The sequence below is a fragment of the Planococcus citri genome, chromosome 2 (assembly GCF_950023065.1).
Source record: "Planococcus citri chromosome 2, ihPlaCitr1.1, whole genome shotgun sequence".
Taxonomy (NCBI): domain Eukaryota; kingdom Metazoa; phylum Arthropoda; class Insecta; order Hemiptera; family Pseudococcidae; genus Planococcus; species Planococcus citri.
The window spans coordinates 66,897,192-66,917,141 of record NC_088678.1 but is presented as its reverse complement, the minus strand read 5'-3'; the positions used below and the strand labels follow the sequence as shown (position 1 = coordinate 66,917,141).

Genomic DNA, 19,950 nt, shown 5'->3' with positions numbered 1-19,950 from the left:
CTGCATTTTGACCGGAGACCGCTTCTTCGTACGTCATTTCACTTTCTTTGACGGCAGCTGCTGACATAGCTGTTTCAGTCGGCACATTCGCTCCCTCGTCCAAGGGAATATCAATACTCGGCAGAACGCGAACGAAATCTCCGTAGACGATCGATTCATCCACCTCGACGTGAGTAAAACACTCGATCTCGTTCGTTTCGACATCCATTAAACAACAGCCGGTCTCGGTCATTCCGACGTACACATACCGCTTCGATTTTTCTTCCAACTTCGTACGACGCTCGTACGGTATCAACGCTCGCGCAGATGACCCAAACACACGAACATACTTCAAAACATTCGGCCTGTGATGCCACATTTCAAACGGAGTGCGCTTTGACAGCGCTCGCGTAGGGAGTCGATTAATCAAATCACCGGCGTGCAGCACCGCTAACGTCCAAAACGAATTCGGCATCTTGGCCTCATACAATAGCGCACGCGCCTTCTCCATCAGCGTACGATTAAAACGCTCGATTTTGCCATTGTGCTCGTGCACATATCGCTCCGACGGACGAATTTCGATTCCTTTCTCGTCGCACACGCGTCGCGTTTGGCCCTTCACGTATTCCAGCGCATTATCGCAACGTAACTTTGCGATTTTCAAATTCCAACGAGCGGTCGTGAACTTTTCGAAGTTCTCGAAGCACGGTCCAACTTCGGCGCGATTATTTAACACATATACTACGTTATAATGGGTGTAATCGTCGAGTATCGTCATGACGTACTGTTTACCGTCATACGAAACCGACAACGGCCCAATCGTGTCCGAGTGGATTAATTCCAACGCTCGAGTTGCTGTTTGACGTTCAGTGCAACATGGCTGGCGGCACATTTTAGCTCGCGAGCACACGTCGCACGTAGTCGTTGTCAAAGAAGGATCAACCGGAATATCCTTCAACTTTGATACAGTTTCCGCGCACGGATGGCCCAGACGCCGGTGCCAAAGTAAACGCTTATCTTCACCGGGCAGCACGTTTGCCGCTTCGACGCCAGTCTCATATTCGAACGTGAGAGACCGTAAACCGCTTTCGACCATATACGCGACACCGATTAAATCACCGTTAGGCGCATACACCGACACATCATTCGCCATCGTAATCGTACACCCTTTCTCACGCAATCTTTCCGTCGACATTAAACAACACAAAAACTCCGAAGAGTACTTAACGCCATCGAGAGTGTACAATCTCCCTAACTCATCATACAAACGAATGGTACCGACTTTCGTAACAGCAACACACTGACCCGTGTAAGCAGTGCGAACCTTTTCAGACACTTCGTACAAAGACACAAAATATTTATCATCATTCACGAAATGATTCGACGCACCCGAATCCAAAATAAACGACACTAAATTCCAATCTTCTCCGCATTCTCTCTTCTCACTTTGGTCACACTGATCGAACGTGACTAACGCCGTACCCTGCGCGTTCGGTGGTCTTTGCTGAACGTGATCACCGTAGGTAGGACAATTCGCGCCTAAATGGCCATAATTTCGACACCGAAAACACCTCGCTTTATTAATATCGCCACCACGATAATTTTGATTACTCGCAGGCGGACGGTTAGAACCGTTAGGACTAGAACGATGACCCTGGCCGCTGCCAGACGCTTGGTCTTGGTTAACAATACGATTGTCAGGTCTCGGACCTGAATTACGACCGCGATACACATAATTATTACGACTATTATTATTACTACCATTATTATTACCACTAACATTAGAATTACCACGGCCGCCGCCTTGATTTCTATTTGGCGGTGGAATTACCGCGTAACAGAAACGCGCTACGTGTCCCGGTCGTTGACAACGATGACAGGTAGGCCTGGTCTCGGACGTAGAGAGAGCGGACGATCGAATCGTAGACGGCTGTTCGGTGGTCTTGAACGCAGCGCAAATAACTTCCCTCGCGCCATCCGCATTGTCGTTGATCAAAAGGGCAGCTCGAACCGCATCGCGAACAGAGTCTCCTCTCGGCGTATTTGGCAGCCCATTCAGCAACCAGGTAGACTCATCGTCGTCGCCAATTTCGCGTGCTAACTTTCGAACCGCATCGCAAAAATCTTCACCGCGTTTATAATCGAGTAACTTAACGTTGGCAATTTTCGTTTTCAAAGCACATCGCTGCGCCTTCGTCTTGGTCTGGTACCTCGCTTTCATATTTTCCAGAAACGTATACGGATCGTCTCCTTCGATGATATCGACGACGTGGCCCAAAACGTGGGTAAGAATAATATCCAACGCTTGATCACGCCTAGCTTTCGTTGAGGCTGTCGGTCCAGTTAACGTATCGGACAGACCGCAAGCGCCAATACGAAGCTTAATTCGACGATGCCATGTCTGAAAGTTTGTGCCGTCGAAGAGCATGGACTTATCGGGCTGAATCGGTACGTACGTCTGTTCGGGCACCGCAGCACCGGAGGCTGCTGGCGCAGGTGTAGGCGTAGGCGTAGGCGTCATATCTGATTCGTCGCTTACGCTTTCAGCAATCGATTTTCGTAATTTCGCCGCTTTCTTGCGCTGTCTTCGAACTTGACTTCTAGACGGAACTACAGGTACAACAGGTACGGGCGTTTTATTCGAAGACCTTGTCTTCATCGGCAGCACAGGCTGTATGTACGACACGTGGTGTCGGAAACGGCGAACACCTCGCTAACGGTCAGTGTAACGGCACTGAATTTCCAGAAACGCTTTAGCGGTCGAGTAGACGAAACGGCGCCTCTCGAATAAAGCAAAAAAGTTTTAAATACAATACACCATACCTTACTTTGGCGCAACACAATGGCGTGCACGTTGCAACGCCCTTCGGTCAAGAACAACAGAAAACGTTATAAAACCGTGAATTTTAAACCACGCTCTGCTACCATATTATCGGTTCGTTATTCTCGAAGAGTAAATTCTCAAAAACGCATATTTCGAATAAAACGGAAATCATTTTAATCGTAAGGAAATAAAACGCAACTACCATCAACGGCATACCATAATATATTAACGAAGCTAATACAAAGCCTACAGTTGTCAAAAAGTAACGAGAGACTAGTACTAGTTGTTAAACAGTAGAGAGCGCTAGTAACTTAACCTAGCTAACTACCTACTTAACGCTAAATCGAAATTACCTCGTAATTTACAGTAAAACGACAACAATCTCGACGCTTCTTCGATAAAACTGAATGTTCAAGCCGACTTGCATGATAATTTTTTAAAAGATTGAAAATAGGTGCAAAACTTCAAATGCGATTTCCCGTAACTTATGTTTTTTGGCATTCATGTTCCTTTTTCTCAAGATTGGTCAGACGGAATTCAATTTTTTTTTATTGAGTTTGTAGAACTGTATTCTATAATTTAAAGCACCGGTTTTTTTTTTCATTGATTTAAAAATTTTTAATGAATTTTTATGTAAGAAAAAATCTGACTAAAAAAGGTGTTACAAAAAAATCTGTCAATTGAGTTGTAGTGGCTACCATTGATTTTAGCGTATAGCAGATAGCCAGTCCTATTGTTCTTTTTGGAAACGTTACAATGCATCTGAACACAGTGCCGCGCTGCAGTCGAGATGCATTCGACAGCACCGACTCAACGAGTAAGAAGTACTTCGAAGTGTTGATAGATGGTGTCTCATTTTGAACCTTTTTTTTTTTGTTACCTTTTTTTAAAATGATGAATGCAACCGTTTTTTACCTGCTATACGAATCACACACAAGTTACAAAGACGGATCTTAACATAAGAAATAGAACACAAGACAGCATGCTCACAATAAAACCCTCGATCTTTTGTGAAATACAACTAGACACAACATTGTCCATGAAGCTATTTTTTCTATTTTTATAAAAAAAAAAGTCCCGAGCAAGTACATATCGAAATCACTAACAAGGGAACCTCTTGACGAGTTGTGTATTACACTCGACCTGTTTAACGAGTTTATTCACATTTCAGCCGATTTTGAGAGTGACACCTCAAAAGTGGTTTTTTGGCCAGCTTTTTTCAAAATTGAAAAATCAAAATTATCAAAAGTTTACCGTTTGTGAGGTGGATAGACTTGTTAAACAGGTGGAGTATAATACACGAATCGATTTTTAGTTGCCCAACTTCATATTTACACCTTCAGAAGTAAATTCAAAATTCTGGAGAAATTAAAAAATCGCGCTGGAGGCTCCAGAACGGCTGGAAATGATAAAATTTTGATTTGGGGGGGTTAGTTTTGGATGAAATACAGCGATTAGCGCGAATTTCAAATCCACGCAAACGGGAAACTTTTGATTTTTTGGATTTTTAATTTTGAAAAAAGCTGGTCAAAAAACCACTTTTGAGGTGTCACTCTCAAAATCGGCTCAAAGGTGGATTAACTCGTTAAACAGGTCGAGTATAATACACAGCTCGATTTTTAGCTGCCCAACTTCATATTCACGCCTTCTGGAGCAAATTCAAAATTCTGGAGAAATTTAAAAATCGGGCTGGAAGCTCCAGAACGGCTGGAAACGGTGAAATTTAGATTTGGGTAGTTAATATTAGTTTTTGGACTTAATTTGCCCAATTTTACGGATCAAGTATGCACTTTTTTTTTTAAAAAAAGCATAAATCGCCATAAACAGTCACTTTTGATTTGAATTTTCAAACGTTCGCCAAAAACCGAAAAATGAACTTGGGCAGCTGAAAATTTGGTTTTGGAGGTTTTAGAGTATGCTCTTTCCAAAAATCGCGGTCACGTTCAAATCGGAGAGTGACACCTCAAGAGGTTCCCTTGTAAGTTGTAATTTTGAGGAAGTAATTTTTCTAGGTTTTGTGAATGCAAACGAGTCCAGAAAATGGAGGTTTCAAACTCTTTTAAATTAAGGGGGGGGGGTATCAGATGTCAACTAAATTACAAATTTTCAGGTCAATTTAGTTTAAATTTTCATTTTTGCTTATTTTTAATCAAATTTGATCTTCAAAAATTCGCCAAAAATTGAAAATGCACTTCATTACCCACTTTGAATTTTAGTCTGGTGACCCCTAAAAAAAATTCTACCATCGAAGTAAGTATTTCTTACCGCCAAAAATCGGAAAAAGTAATGCCTTTCGTTGACTTTGCCAAATAAATTCTGAAAATTGTCATTTTTTTTGTCAGAAAATTTCGAAAAAATTCTCAGTTTTTTTTGTCAAGAACTGCATAAAAATCTTGTTTCTTTATAAAATAATTGTGAAAAAGTCTCGCTTTCTTAAAAATCCTTCTTTTTGCAAAAAATTGAAAAAATTTGAAAAGTCTTTTTGTTTGAAATCAAATTAATGTACCCAAATTTTTGAAAATGAACATTTCAAAGCCTGAAATGAATGTATTTTTTCAAAATTAATGGCATAGTTTGTCTGAGAGAAAGGAGGTGGGAGGTAATTTTAATTTGTAGCTCAAGTGTTTTGTTTCTCTTCCAAAAATATTTGTTTTACACTATTTACATATTTTTTCGCCATAATACTCGTAGTTATGGCGGTCTTAGATGTGTACATTTTTTTTTTCAAAGTGACTTTAGTTGTCTGAAAGCATGGAGAGGGGTGCAATTTTATTTTTTAGCTCGAGTGTTTTTGTTCATACTTCAACACTTGGTTTTTGTTTCCATACCTACCTACCTAGTTGCCTATCAAGAAAATTTCTCGAGGTGTCATCTTCGATGTGAACCCGATTGCAATTTTTGAAGAGAGTCTACTCTGAAATCCCCATAACCAAAATTCTAGCTGCCCAGTGCCCAAATTTAGTTTTCGATTTTTTTGGCAAATGTTTGAATATAAAATTGATTATTTTCAGTGATTTATGATTTTTAAGAAGTACCTAAGTATGTAACCAGCAAAAATGATGAAAATTAGCCCTAAAACTAATGTTAACCTCCCTCAAATCCAAATTTCACCGTTTCAAGCCATTCTGGAGCCTCCAGCGTGAATTTCAATTTTTTTAGAGTTTTGAATTTTCTTCGAAAGGTGTGGATAATAATCTTGGTCAGTTAAAAATAGACTTGATAGTTGATACTGAACATGTTTTATGAGTTCATCGACATTTGAGACGATTTCCAGATGGAAACTTCAAACGCATTTTTTTACCGGAAACTTCAAATTTTTCAATTAAATATTTCCCTTACGAGAACTCTGCTCAAAAACTACAGTGGAGATGTCCGCCTGGATTGCCTGGAAACTGGCTTAAATGTTGATTAAAGTCGCTAATTAGGTTGAGTACCTATCAACTCGATTTTTAGCTGCCTAAGAATCAAAAATTCTGGAAAAATATTGATGAATAATTTTTTGTAAGATTTTTCATTTTAATAATACCTACATTACTAGTCTATTGATGATTCTCTCACTTTTTGATCAATTTTTTACCTTGCCTACATAAACTTAGTTCATTGAAAATAAATTTGAAATATATTCTAAAGGCCGTCTGACTGCTACTTTCCTTTTTCTACTAAACAAAACACACTGTTACACAATGAAACGATCTTTTCTATCAATTGTTGAATGAAAAAAAGCAAAGCCAGGGTAAGATAGGCGAGACAGGTTGGGGGAGGGTGAAGAATGAAGTAGTTATGTTACATTTGGTTACCAACCTAACTTCCACAACACCCAACAACTAAAAAGAGAACGTTTATAAGGGTTTGGATGTGTTTGGATGCATCTGAGATGCATTCGAGCTAAAACACGAATGCTAGCGACAACTACATTTCAGATGCATGTACTAATTCAAATGTCTCTGAAAAGAACAATAGATCTGGCTATCTGCTATACGCTAAAATCAATGGTGGCTACTAAAAAAAAATCATGCTTTAAAGTGAAGTCTAAAGTTCAATGTACCACTCACCAAAATTTCATCTAGGTAGGTCAAACCATTTTGTAGAAAAAGGAACATGAAAATGGGTAATTTAACATTGACTTCCGTAGGCCCTTAATGTGACGTAAAAAAATTGTGGGCCCCTCAAGATGGTTTTTGAGTAAAACTCAAATTTCTGCAATTCTCTATTTTGAATAAATTGTTTTGCCAAAGTCCCCTGTCCTGCATATTTGTTACCAAGTGCAGGAGTTTGTTTAAAGTATTGCAATTAAGTTCTTACGTATAGATTAAGAATACATTATTCTTGATCTTGAATAGTAAGTCGCGAAATGTTTTATTTCAATGTAAAAAATTCCAACTTCTTGAAATTATTCGGCACCTCCTCGCAAAATTACGCATTGAAAAGAAATACAAATAGTACGAGCCGCGAAAATACCGGTTTTTGTAGTAGGCAACATTTTTCTCCTGGGTAGACCGATAAGGTAGACTCTGTGTTGTTGCCTTCCCTAGATTGCGACGGACTTTAATTTTGTTATTGTTGCCTTGAACATAAAGCAAACTGAATTAGGCTGCAAGGTCGATGTTATCCGCTAATGTACTTACGATTATGTATGAAACAATGAAGTGTAATTATTTCGCCTAAAGTGATCTGGGAGTAATCGCACTTCCAGATAATAACAGCATATAAAACGCCTGTTGGTTCAATTTTTATCAAACTTTGTAAGTTCTTCCATCAATATTTTTTTACGACTGCGGGCATACTTATATGTACCTAGTGAGTGAATGCTTAACGTAGTACGCATGTATACCATATATTTCTGCAAAAGTAAGATAATATTGTATTATGCAAGTGCCTATTTATCTACCTAACTTAATTAATGAATTTAATCGCATTTACCTACTTGCACTATTCCAGATGTTTCAAAATTTATTCACATTCCATACCACAACCGTTCTGTGCATTTTACCAGCACTAATTTTAGTCATTTTAACGATCTATATTTTTAAAACCTACCGAAGGGATCCACGTTTAGTACAATTTGCTGAGACCATACCAGGTCCATCAGAAACACCAATATTTGGAAGTTATGCAGATTTTTTTTATGGCGATCGTACGTGCGGTTTGATTTTTCTTTTCATCTTGATAATATTAAATCCATATCTACTCGTATTTTAATAATATCCATGTCTTTCTGATACTTGACCATTTTTAAAACTAGATTCAATCAAGAAATTGACACAATATTCGGATAGATATGGACACATCTACAAGTTATGGTTCGGTAGACATCTTGTCGTAGGTTTATCAAAAGTTGAAGACTTAAATGTAAGCTTTGTTTTGAATTTAGCCAATAACAAAACTTTGAAAATCAAAATATTTCACTTGGTAACATCTACTTCAAGGCTGTTTTCATGAGCTCAAAAATGTTGGGAAAACCAGATTTGTTCCAATCGTTCCATGATTATTGGGGTGAAGGATTGTTCACAAGTTCGAGTGAGTTTTTATATTGATACGAGTACATAAATATTTGATGTGTTTTTGGGATACCTACTTTTTTTTAGTAAACAGGGACGGATTTATGCGCAGGCAATATAGGTACGCGCTTACCTAGCCATCAGATTTTATGAGCTTATCATTTATTTTTTTTAAATATTCATAGGTAATTCACCAAAAAAATGAAAATTTCAATATTTGCGTCCATAAAAACATACCTACTTTACAAAGATTTATGACTTCTTCTATAAGTATAGGTTATTGAATTGATTTAAGCTCAAATTACCAAATCTGGGTGTGTAGGAAAGGCTTAAACTTCATTTGGGCCACTTTAAAGAAATTTTGTCCAAAACAATAAGCAAAAGCAGTCAACTGAAAGCAATAAAATTAAGTTCAATTTGAGCTTAAACACCAGTTGGTGGCTCCAAGGCGGCCTAAACCTGTGAAATGAGAGCTTTCATTTTTCAAAAGCGACCTTGAAAATTTCAGGCCTGTGCTCGGGTGTCCACAAACTGAAAAACCGGTTTGGTTCGAAAATCCAAACCAGTTTTTATTGACGCAGTGTATCTACACACTAAGGCGACAAAAGCATGATATGAATTTTTGAAACCGGCTCATTATTTTGCAACCAGTCATCAAAAATGACCCAAAAATTGGAGATAGAGAAAAAGGCGTAAGACAAAAGTTGTAGGGCGTGAAAAATTACACAATCCTGCCTATCTAATCACATTTTAAAACCAGATCATTAGTTCGCATTTAGCAACCAGTTTTGACAATCACCTAAAAATTGGAGATAGAGAAAAAAGCCCGAAACGAAAGTTGTCGAACGTGAAAAATTGAACTATTTTCCGTAATTAGATTTTGAAACCGGTTTATTAATTTGCAACTAGTTGTCAAAAACAACCCAAAATTGGAGATAGAGAAAAAAACTCAAGACAAAAGTTGTTGAGCTTGAAAAATTGAACCATTTTTGCTATATAATTGGATTTTGAAACAGGTTCATTAATTTGCAACCATGTAATTTCCAATAACTAATTGCAAACTGACGAGCTGGTTTCAAAATTTTATTAGCAAAAATTGACCAAATTTTCACACTCTAGGTACAACTGTTGTTTCAAGCTCTTTTCTCTATCTCCAATTAGGTATCAAGTCATTATCGATAACGGGTTGCAAACTAAAACTAATGAACCGGTTTCCAAATCCAATTGGCAAAATTGGTTCAATTTTTCAAGCTCTTCAACTTTTGTTCTTTAATCTTTATCTCTAATTTTGGGTTGTTTTTGATAACTGGTTGCAAAATAATGAACTGGTTTCAAAAAATTCATATCATGTTTTTGTCGCCTTATTGTGTTAGAATACATTGCGCCAATAAAAACCGGTTTGAATTTTTAGGCCAATCAGGTTTTTCCCTACTAAAATCGCTACGGCTCATCACATTACCCACTACAGATACAGCCTGGAAGTGCAATCTGGCAACGTTGTGAATGTAGTCTGACTTTATACTCTGTTCCAAATAAGAAACGCCAACTTTTTCAAGGAGCAAAACATAGGGTGCACACGAACAAGCAAGGTTGAGCACTACGCTAAACCAACGAAATTGATAACCGGTTTTCTTTTCATTGCTGCGTAATGTTGTTTACCTCCCCGTCAGTTCCCCGAACATCACGCCTCGTCGTGTGTTGCGGGTTGTCAGTTGACGTTTCTTATTTGGAACGGACTATATCAATTGTTCTTATGTAGTTATCGATGCGTAACGTTGAAACTGGGATTTTTCTCGGAACTGAGGGGGTTTAGGAAAATTTTTGTCAGGACATAAATTGAAGAGGATGAAATTTCCTATCGATTGGTATATCTTTCTTCGAGTTTCGTACAGAAATGGCGATTTTTTAAACATTTTTATGGACAGATTTTTTAAAATGTCAACTTTAAATTGAAATTACGCAAAATTTTCAGTGGACACATAGGTACTTTAATATACCAAAATGTTCAGAATTTCATCCCCTTTCAAATGGTTTTTTACCGAAAGCTCTAGCGCTTTTCTATCAAAAGTTGTGAAAGTTCAAAGCTTTGAGCTTCTATAACTTTTGATCAAAAAGCGCTAGAGCTTTGGGAAAAAAACGAGGTTGTAGAGGAGAAAGAGTAGATCATTTTTCATGTTTCAAACACCTATGTGATCGATCAAATTTTCGATTTATTAAAGTTCAAAGTTTCAAGGTTGAAATTTTTTTACATTTAAATTAAAATAAATCAAAATTTTGATCGAGCACATAGGTGTTTGAAGAATGAAAAATTATCTACTTTCCTTCCTCTACAAGCTGGTTTTTAATTCAAATCTGTAGCATTAACCATTCAAAAAATATTCAAGAAAAACTAAGAAATTGGGCAATATCCCATAAGACAATGCAGCTGTATGAGACTACATCGTATGGTTTTTGAGACGTTGCCGCTCTGCACTTCCAGGCTGTATCTGTAGTGGGTAATGCTCATTATCATCTCATCAGGTTTTCAATAACCTAGATATGTACTAGCGCTGTCTGGTGTCGCGTAATAGAATTATTTTTCATGTAAATTAACAGCTTCTATTGGTGAAGTCAGAAATGAGACAATACAACTACAACTACGATTAATTAATTACTACGAGCGTCTGTTTTGATAAAATGGCCGGGAGCGTCTGTTTTGATAAAATGGCCGGTTGGGGTGGAATTTTTTTTCTGGACTTGGAGTTTTTTCGAGTGTGGTGTGTGTATGGATGTGGTGTCGTGTGTTTTAATGGTTTTACGTATGCTTTTTGTTTTTAATTATTTTTATATAAATTTCGTCTCTGTGTAGTGTCAGTGTATGAGCATTTCAGCATTTGTCTCTTATTTTTATTGTATTGTGGTACTTCTTTAACTTCTCACCTCTAAAAATATATACGTAACATACTTTGATTGAATTTTCAATAATTATCTTCACTTGTAAAAATAAAATTCAATACTGAAACAAAAATTTTAAAAAAATTAAAGTTGGCTCCATATCCTACTAAAGTAGGGTAAAAAAGGAACGAAAAATATATTTTTGGTACCACTTATTTATACAAATACAAAATAAAGAGTAAAAAAGTAAAAAAAAAAATAGGAAAATAAAAAAATTCAAGCCATTATTTTACTATCCGTAGCGCTAAAATTTCGTAAAAATTGAGCAGTTAGATGTATAAAGACGAAGAGTCAATTTTTTACATTAATTAAAAACAAAAAGCGTATGTAAAACCATTAAACACACGACACCACATCCACACACACACCACACTCGAAAAAACTCCAAGTTCAGAAAAAAAAATTCCACCCCAACCAGCCATTTCTATCAAAACAGACGCTTGTTTAATAATTAGGATTTCCCTTTCCCTTCCCCTTTCCCTAATGAAATTATTATTATTTAAGTTAAGTAGGTATATACCTAATAACTTAATTTTTTTTTGAAATAGATACCATTTTCAATTTTCATTGACATTTCATCGTTTTTTTTTTAAAAAGAAGTACTCGTCGTAAATTCGTAATAAAAAGGGCCAAAAGGGGTTTAAAAATTTTTTTATGGTATCATCTTTAAGGGGAACCCGTTGCCAGGTCACCTGTGACCTTGCTTATTCAATTTGTGGACACCCTGAGCACAGGCCTGAAATTTTCAATGCCGCTTCATTCGTCTTGCTAGCTCTTTCCACTTATGGGTATAAATTGAAGCCACTGGGCACTAGGTGCATACTTTCTTGACATACTGTATTTTCAAAAATTCTCAAGCTTCATTCAAGATTGGAAAAAATTTAGAGGAATATTTTTGGGGGAGAGGGAAGGGGAGACGGCAATTTACAGTCTGTCTAAGGGTGAGAAAATGCTAAATCCGCCACTGCTGGTAAGTCTGAATTACCTATGTAACTATCTAGGTATTCATTTAATCACACGACGAAATTTTTCGGCAGTGAAAACTTGGAAAAATAACAGAAAAAAACTGGTACCAGCTTTTGGAAGTAATCGATTCAAGCAATATGCAATCGACATAAATAGTAAAACAAAAAACGCTATAAAAATGTTAGAGAAGCATGTGAATGGACCAGAATTCAATATTTATGATTACATTACTCATTTATCATACGATATCATTTTGAGTAAGTGAACAAATTATGAACATTTATTATTTAATAAGTACCTAGGTGTTGACGATTGATAGGTTATCTATACCACATACTTGTACTATTCATTCATACTTCAGAAATTTTATACAACATTGAACTGAGCTGGGACAATCAAACTGTCAAGGAATTTCACTTCAGCACCATGAAGTATGCAATCGCCCCTGCACGTACTACACATGTATAATAATCGTTAGGTACTTAATAAAATTGAAACGTGGATGTAAAATTTATTTTCAGAGCTATGCAAACAGCGTATGAAAAAATGTGTTTACCATGGTTCCATCTGAAATTTATCAGTTATTTTTACTACAGGATAAAAAATGAGGAGATATCGAAAGGACATCGAGGACTTACTAAACATGTAAGTAACCCAAATTGTGTTTTCTTCTGGTTCTTGGTTTTTGGTGAGTTGGTCCAGTAATGAAGATTGATTTTCATTCTCCTCATCGTAGATATTGAACGAAAAAATGCCCCAAATAAAAGAGGAAATAACACTTCACAACGAAAATCCAGAAAAATCACGAATCAAGGAATTACCACCAAAATTATTCCTAACACAAGCATTCGAGTTGCTTAATGACGGATACGATGAATCAATTGTACACGATGAAATTATGAACGGAATTATAGGAGTACGTAACAATTTAGAGATATAGGATTGTACCGAACGGCTTCATTCTCCCCAAGTGGGTATTTCCCTTTTGAAAAAAAAATGGATTTCAGTCAGAAAAAATGGGGAAAATATTATTCTGAATTGAAAAAAATTGATATAGATTCTTGTTACCCCCCCCCCCCCCCCCAATGATAGACGGATGGATGGATGGATGGATGAATGGAGCTTTGACAGAAATTATAATTCACAATTTAAAAAATTGAAAAAAAATATATGTTGCACGATTTTATTGCTCCTATACTTACAAGGGAGGTGCCCCAGGTGACATGCACCGATTTTAATGATTCTTGCACCATTGGATAGAGGACATCGAACATAGTCTACCACAAAATTTTCAGCTGCTGAAGTTGATATTTCGATTTTTCAGAGCAATTTTTCGATTTTCACATAGCAATTGTGAAAATAGAAAAATCGCCCTGGAGGACTCAAATATCAACTTCAGCAGCTGAAAATTTCACCGTGGGCTAGTCTTATCATAAGTATTGAAATGCCCAAATAATATGGAAGGTTTCGGTATGCGATCTCCGCCGACCATTTTTGGCCAATTTTTCAAAATCGCCCTGGAAAGGTCAAATATCAACTTCAGCAGCTGAAAATTTTACCGTGGGCTAGTCTCATCATATGTATTGAAATGCCCCAATAATATTGAAGGTTTTGGTATGCGACCTCCGCCGACCATTTTTGGCCAATTTTTCAGAATTGCCATGTGAAAATAGAAAAATCGCCCTGGAAGGGTCAAATATCAACTTCAGCAGCTGAAAATTACACCGTGGGCTAGTCTCATCATATGTATTGAAATGCCCAAAGAATATTGAAGGTTTCGGTATGCGACCTGCGCCGACTATATTTGACCAATTTTTCTGTGAAAATCGATAAATTGATCTGAAAAATCAAAATATCAACTTCAGCAGCTGAAAATTTTGTGGTAGACTATGTTCGATGTCCTCTATCCAATGGTGCAAGAATCATTTAAATCGGTGCATGTCACCTGGGGCACCTCCCTTGTTAGGTGGGAAATGTGTACACCCAATTGATGAAATAATTATTCCATAAATCAGGTACATATTTGAAAAATACATTATTCATTCCAGGGAACCGAAACCACCTCCACACAACTGGCGTTTTTCTTCTTGGCAATAGCAATTCACCAAGATATCCAGGTTAAAATTATTGAATTTTTTACGAGTAAGCACATTGTAAAGAGCTACCATAACATTGTACATTAATGTAATTTTGCATTTTAGATAAAACTATACGACGAGCTTTACGATGTATTCTGTGACAGCGACCGTGATGCAGATCAAGAGGATATAAAAGGGTTATCGTATCTCGACCAAGTATTGAAAGAAACCTTACGAAGGTTCACCTTGACTCCATTCATTTTGAGAGACGTGTCAGAAGATTGTAAAATAGGTATCTAATCTACTCGTTGTCAGTTGTTTAAGAGTAACTAAGTAAAAGATACTCGGCAAGACCTTATTCATCATTCTCACGTCTCTAGGTGATCGAATTTTCCCTGCTGGTACAGTAATTCTTATACCCATAGCTGCAGTTCATTTTGATCCTGAGTATTACCCAAATCCTTGGGAATTCAATCCTCAAAATTTTAGCCCAGAAGTAATAGCAAATCGTCCTAAGCACGCGTTCATACCTTTCAGCGCCGGTGCTAGGAACTGCATAGGTACCTATACCTAATAAAATATACATTCCTAACAATTTATACCTACAACCGGTATTGAGTACATATTTGAAATCTAAACAAAAAATTATCCTATATTTCAGGGCAAAATTTAGTTTTACTAGAAATGAAACAAATTGCAACAGCGTTTCTGCGAAAGTACAGCTTCCACACGACAATGACGATGAACGACATTCAACTGAACAGCTCGTTTACGATAACTTGTGTTAATGGATACAACATTTCCTTAAAACCTCGAATTAAAAAACCTTCTTATTTGCTGAATGATTGAATAATGAAATCATTAATATCTAATAAGATAAAATTATATTGCGGATAGGTATGTATTTAAAAAATAAAATTGACCTGTTGAGCTCTTTTTTTAGATTTTATTCTTACGTACGAGTACTTAATAATTCATGGTACAATAGGTGAAATTTAATGATCTATAATACTGATGCTGATATTGATGAGTTGATTGATATGGAAACTATAGGTAACCGAACTTATTGTCAACATCATAGCCGAAGTACATAATCCGTGATATTTACGGAGGTAGGTAGGTCTAGGTAGGTACAAGTACAGGGTGCGGCGCGGGAACGGAACGTGTTTCAAACTGTAACCGCCCCACCAATTGGAAACGTAGGGAAGCAATCTCGGGTCTCGTTGGAAAGAGGAAGAAAGCCGAATTTTTTTGGCCTATTTACAAACCATCATGGGTGAGTGGATGGTTGAGCAGTGGGTGTTTTCAGTAGCATGTCTTTTTTTGGAAAACTGATTTTTACTTTTTTTCACAAGAATTGGGTAGCGCATTTAACTTTTGAAGCTCTCTGGAGGCGGAACGAAGCATTCTAGGGAAAAATGAGGTCGAGGAAAATTGTAGAGGATTAAATTTCTAATCGACGTAATGTCGTTAGTTTTTTTCTAGGAGGCTTTGTTTTCGCTATATTTGCAAAAGAAATTAAAAATCAGGAACAAAAAATTTTTGATTTTAAATTTCTTTTGCAAATATAGCGAAAACAAAGCCTCCTAGAAAAAAACTAATGACATTATGTCAATTGGAAATTTAATTCTCTACAATTTTCTTTGATCTCATTTTTCCCTAGAATGCTTCGTTCGGCCTCCAGAGAGCTTTAAAAGTTTGAAAGTTTTGAGCAAGTCACCCATCCCTAGTGAAAAAAAAGAAAGGAAAACCGGTTTTTTTCAACTTTAGAAAGCCGCAGATCGGCCGCATTTCAACGTATCGACTTCGTTGGGTGCTCATTTTGTAGAGGAAGAATCGCGCTATCAGTCAGTACATTCACACCAAATTTATACATTGAGTGGCTTTCAAGAGAGAGCGCACTGAAGTGTGATGTACGTCAAAAAAATGTTTACATTATTCGTTAAAATTCTGTATTCTCTGTATTCAAGACTGAAAAGCTTTCAACTAAAATGAATATATCAAAAAAATTCGGCATTCTTCCTCTTCCCAACGAGATCCGAGATTGCATCCCTACGTTTTTTATAGATGGCGTTATTACAATTTAAAACACGTTCCGTTCCCACGCCGCACCCTGTAGGTAGAGGTACATACACTATAGTTTATATGTAGATATAGGTGTAGTGCTAGTAGGTATTTAGTAGGTACTAGCTACATTACATTACATTGGGATCACGTATACCGATCAAATAATCTACATAGCAAATATATTACACTGAAACAATTTTGATTTTTGTTTTGAAACAGCACACTTCATCATTCTCGTTCCAAAGTTTCCATTTTGATGTGTATTCAGCCTGCAAAAAATTAATTGGCATTAATAGTCAGCCAGATCGATTAATAACTTAATTGATGTAATATTTTATTTGATTAAATGTAACTGTTCATTGGAACTTACTAAGTGCACAAAGGAGAAAATATATAGCATTATGGCTAATAAAAATTTAACATATTTACTGACCACAAAACATATTTGGATCATGTAGAATAAGTTTTTTTTTCAATGCCGACTCAGTTGCTATATTTTGGGTAACTAACGAAATTTTTTTTTGAAAAAAAAATACTACATTTTTCAACCCTATTTTCAGAAAGCTCTCCCCTCGACCTCCTCCTCCTTCCATAAACACAAAAAATCAACTAAGACAAATTTTTCACATAACAGGAAAGTTTTCAAAAAAATTGAAATTGGAAGACAAAATATTGTATACGAAATATTTTTTAATTTCATCATAAATATACTTTTTTTTCAATGATTTGAAAGTTTTTGTAGCGAGTTTGAATTTTCACATTTTTTCACTAGCTTTCTGACTAAGTTCACTACTTTTTCACTACTTTTACTACCTGTTACGTAGATACCCTGCTTAAGTGTTGTTGAAGCTCTCTTTTCAATATTTCTTGTAATTTTCCACAAAAAATCATCAATTGAGATTGAGAACATTTTTTGGGTACCTTGCTACCTACTTTGTGAAGAAAGATCATCTTAGTTTTAATTTTTGCAACATAAACCAGTATTCTGAGTAAGGATTTCAACATTGGACTTACATTCACGGATCCCTAATATTTTAAATTGATTTTTGTAGCTCAAAAATTGAGAAATTTTTGAAAAAACAAGTTATTTTCTAGGGAGAAAAATTTTTAAATCACGAATATTTAAGTGATTTTTGGTTTCATCATGAAATTGAAGCAATTTCTCCTAATATTAAGTACGTACATATGCATATGCACAAAAAGTTCAACTTCAATTTTTCTCCATTTTTTCCAGATTAAAAAAAAATGATTCAGTGAACTAGAACGTTAGAAAATATTAATTACTTCAAAATTCAGACAGGCTATCAAGATTTCTATGAAAAAAATTATTTCTAAGCATTTCCATAATTATACCTATGTTATCATTTGTGAAAAAACATGCCAATCAAGGGGAGGGGGATTGAATCAGTTCTACACATCAATCTTTTTTATACATTTCTGGAAATTGAAAAAAACACGAAATATTCTGGGGAAATATTTTGGAACGCAGTGGTACCAATTTTTTCATCTTTGTCACAAATTTCAAACAACCGAAAAAATTTGGTAAGTTTTTGGCTTTTTTCTCGGTTTTTTAAAATTGTCAATAATGACAAAAAATTGGCACCACTGCGTTTCAAAATATTTCTTCAAATTCAGAAATGATATCTTTCAATGTTTTAGCTTGATTAATGCAAAATATTTGAGGATAAAAAAATTTTGAAACATGAATTTACTCAAAAATATGCAATTTTGCAAATTTTTAACCGCTCGGTAGGACTCTAAAAGTAGTCTTGGATTTTGATGTCAATTGCCCAACCCCAAGTTGATGCAAAATCTCAAATATTACTTTTTGAAACTAGGCTGTTTTTTCCAAAGCAGGTCGAGTAGGAGCTATCGAGCAAAAAAACACGATTTTTTCGAAAATACTCCCTCTTTGAAAACCCATATCTCCTCTCCAATGGCACATCCGGGCCAAAAAAATTTCTGAATGACTTTTAACTCAAAATGAAGGGTTTCCACTAAATTTGGTCAAAATTTTCTGACATTTTTTTTTGGGTTCCAACCTAGCATTGCATAATTACTGGATAAAAAGCATCATCATACCATTTTGAAACACCCTGTAGGTCATTTTATACACTTATTCTCATTAATTTACTTTCAAGTTCATTTTATAAACAAAAAAAATCTTACTTCTGGATAGTAATCTTTGATCTCAAGAGTATAAGCAAACGTTTGCTTTTTTCCTGGTACAGTTGGACAGGAGGTAAAATGGCAAGCATTAGTATCCTGACCAGGCATAGGCAAATCGATCAGGAAGGTTTCAGAATACGCTTGAGCAGACAACGATTTGGATTCGAAATCTAAAATTACAAAAAAATATAAATATCGACCAGTAAAAATATGCTGAAATCTTCTCACACGAGGCAACGAAAGTAAAAATAAAATAAAAATGATTACTCGGTGTGAAGTCAAAGACCACAGTAGAATTAGTTCCTTTCGGAAGTTGACATGGTTCAGGTTCTGCTGCTCTAGCTTCGGGGCAAGGATTTACATACACTTTATTGATAGTACATTGCTGCAGTATAGTCGTGTTACCTGTTGAAAAAATTCAAAATGGCAAAAAATATTACAAGAATTTTTAAATATTTAGTCTAGCCTATAGTTAACAATATCGATAAATTTATATACTCACGTGAACACGGTAAAAACTCAATTTCTTCAGCTACAACCGAGTAAACCCCCATCATCAAAATTAAAACACCAAAAAATGAAAATTTCGTCGACATTTTTCACCACTGAGTAGGCGGGTAGTTATATTTAAATTAACGCGCAATTGAACTTCTTTAGCAAAGAACAAAACGCACATCAATAATGTGCTCGTATGTTTAGCGTGAGAACGTGAGAAATGATGAATTGAGAATTGATAAGGAAATCAATCAAGTAAATCATTCATTCGTCAGCTCGGTTATTCTCTTAATTAGTAAATTTGGCAGCGTAAGTTACTTTTTTTTGTTATCTCAGTTAATTATTGTTGAAAATGCAAAATCGAAGGCTACTTAGCCTCGTGTTTGGCAACGAAATGAAAATTTTTTACGAATTGGATGGATTATAAAACGTATAAATATAGGTATCGAAAACTTATGCATTAGTATAGGTATTTGAAGCAGGTAACCAAATATTTGCCATATTATGCACCCGAAGTACTCCAGTTGTGCTCTCGAAAAGGTGAAGTAAATGATAAATTCACGAGGAATCTGCAAACAGGTCATCGCAGTTTGTCATTTTCCCTATTAGAATAGGCAGGTACTTATAAAGAGACCATATACTCGGTACTAAACGGCATGCTATCGATTGTTTATCGAAGTAAACGTACGATTAAGGAGGAAAATATTAATTTTAATGACTTCTGCGAATGTTTACCGATTCATCATCAATCAAGTCAAACTATCAAAGTACCGATGGTGGAACGCATACAAAAATACAATCTCAAATTATTAGCTTTCCTCTCTATACCTATCTTATCGAATGGAAAAAACACAGCATACAATATTATAATATACGTTCGAATCTAATCTTGAGTTTTTATTTCAATACAAGTAGCAGAACTTTCGCTGATAAAATTAGC

At 35.9% G+C, this 19,950-nt stretch overlaps 2 protein-coding genes across 2 annotated transcripts; one reads left to right on the top strand and one right to left on the bottom strand.

Annotated features, from left to right (window-relative positions):
* The first annotated feature begins 7,373 nt into the window (after positions 1–7,373).
* On the top strand, positions 7,374–15,215 carry LOC135837254 (cytochrome P450 4C1-like). Its single transcript, XM_065352469.1, has 12 exons — positions 7,374–7,651; positions 7,742–7,937; positions 8,046–8,152; positions 8,230–8,320; positions 12,273–12,458; positions 12,563–12,632; positions 12,723–12,846; positions 12,938–13,117; positions 14,250–14,318; positions 14,403–14,571; positions 14,660–14,839; positions 14,941–15,215. Exons 2-12 carry the CDS (start codon positions 7,742–7,744, stop codon positions 15,126–15,128), a joined length of 1,560 nt encoding a protein of 519 aa, XP_065208541.1. The 5' UTR covers positions 7,374–7,651; the 3' UTR covers positions 15,129–15,215.
* On the bottom strand, positions 15,206–19,576 carry LOC135837255 (MD-2-related lipid-recognition protein-like). The gene is made up of 4 exons (XM_065352470.1): positions 19,018–19,576; positions 18,783–18,920; positions 18,516–18,685; positions 15,206–16,615 (listed from the first exon to the last, which is right to left on the bottom strand). Exons 1-4 carry the CDS (start codon positions 19,109–19,111, stop codon positions 16,529–16,531), a joined length of 489 nt encoding a protein of 162 aa, XP_065208542.1. The 5' UTR covers positions 19,112–19,576; the 3' UTR covers positions 15,206–16,528.
* Between the last annotated feature and the right edge of the window lie 374 nt (positions 19,577–19,950).

Excerpts from the sequence above, each read along its gene's own strand:
- LOC135837254 (XM_065352469.1), top strand. The coding sequence starts at position 7,742 with ATGTTTCAAAATTTATTCACATTCCATACCACAACCGTTCTGTGCATT. Across the intron at positions 14,319-14,402 it reads CAATTCACCAAGATATCCAG|ATAAAACTATACGACGAGCT; the intron begins GTTAAAATTATT and ends TTTGCATTTTAG. Across the intron at positions 14,840-14,940 it reads CGGTGCTAGGAACTGCATAG|GGCAAAATTTAGTTTTACTA; the intron begins GTACCTATACCT and ends CCTATATTTCAG.
- LOC135837255 (XM_065352470.1), bottom strand. The coding sequence starts at position 19,111 with ATGTCGACGAAATTTTCATTTTTTGGTGTTTTAATTTTGATGATGGGG. Across the intron at positions 18,921-19,017 it reads TGAGTTTTTACCGTGTTCAC|GTAACACGACTATACTGCAG; the intron begins GTGAGTATATAA and ends TTTTTTCAACAG. Across the intron at positions 18,686-18,782 it reads GGTCTTTGACTTCACACCGA|ATTTCGAATCCAAATCGTTG; the intron begins GTAATCATTTTT and ends TTGTAATTTTAG.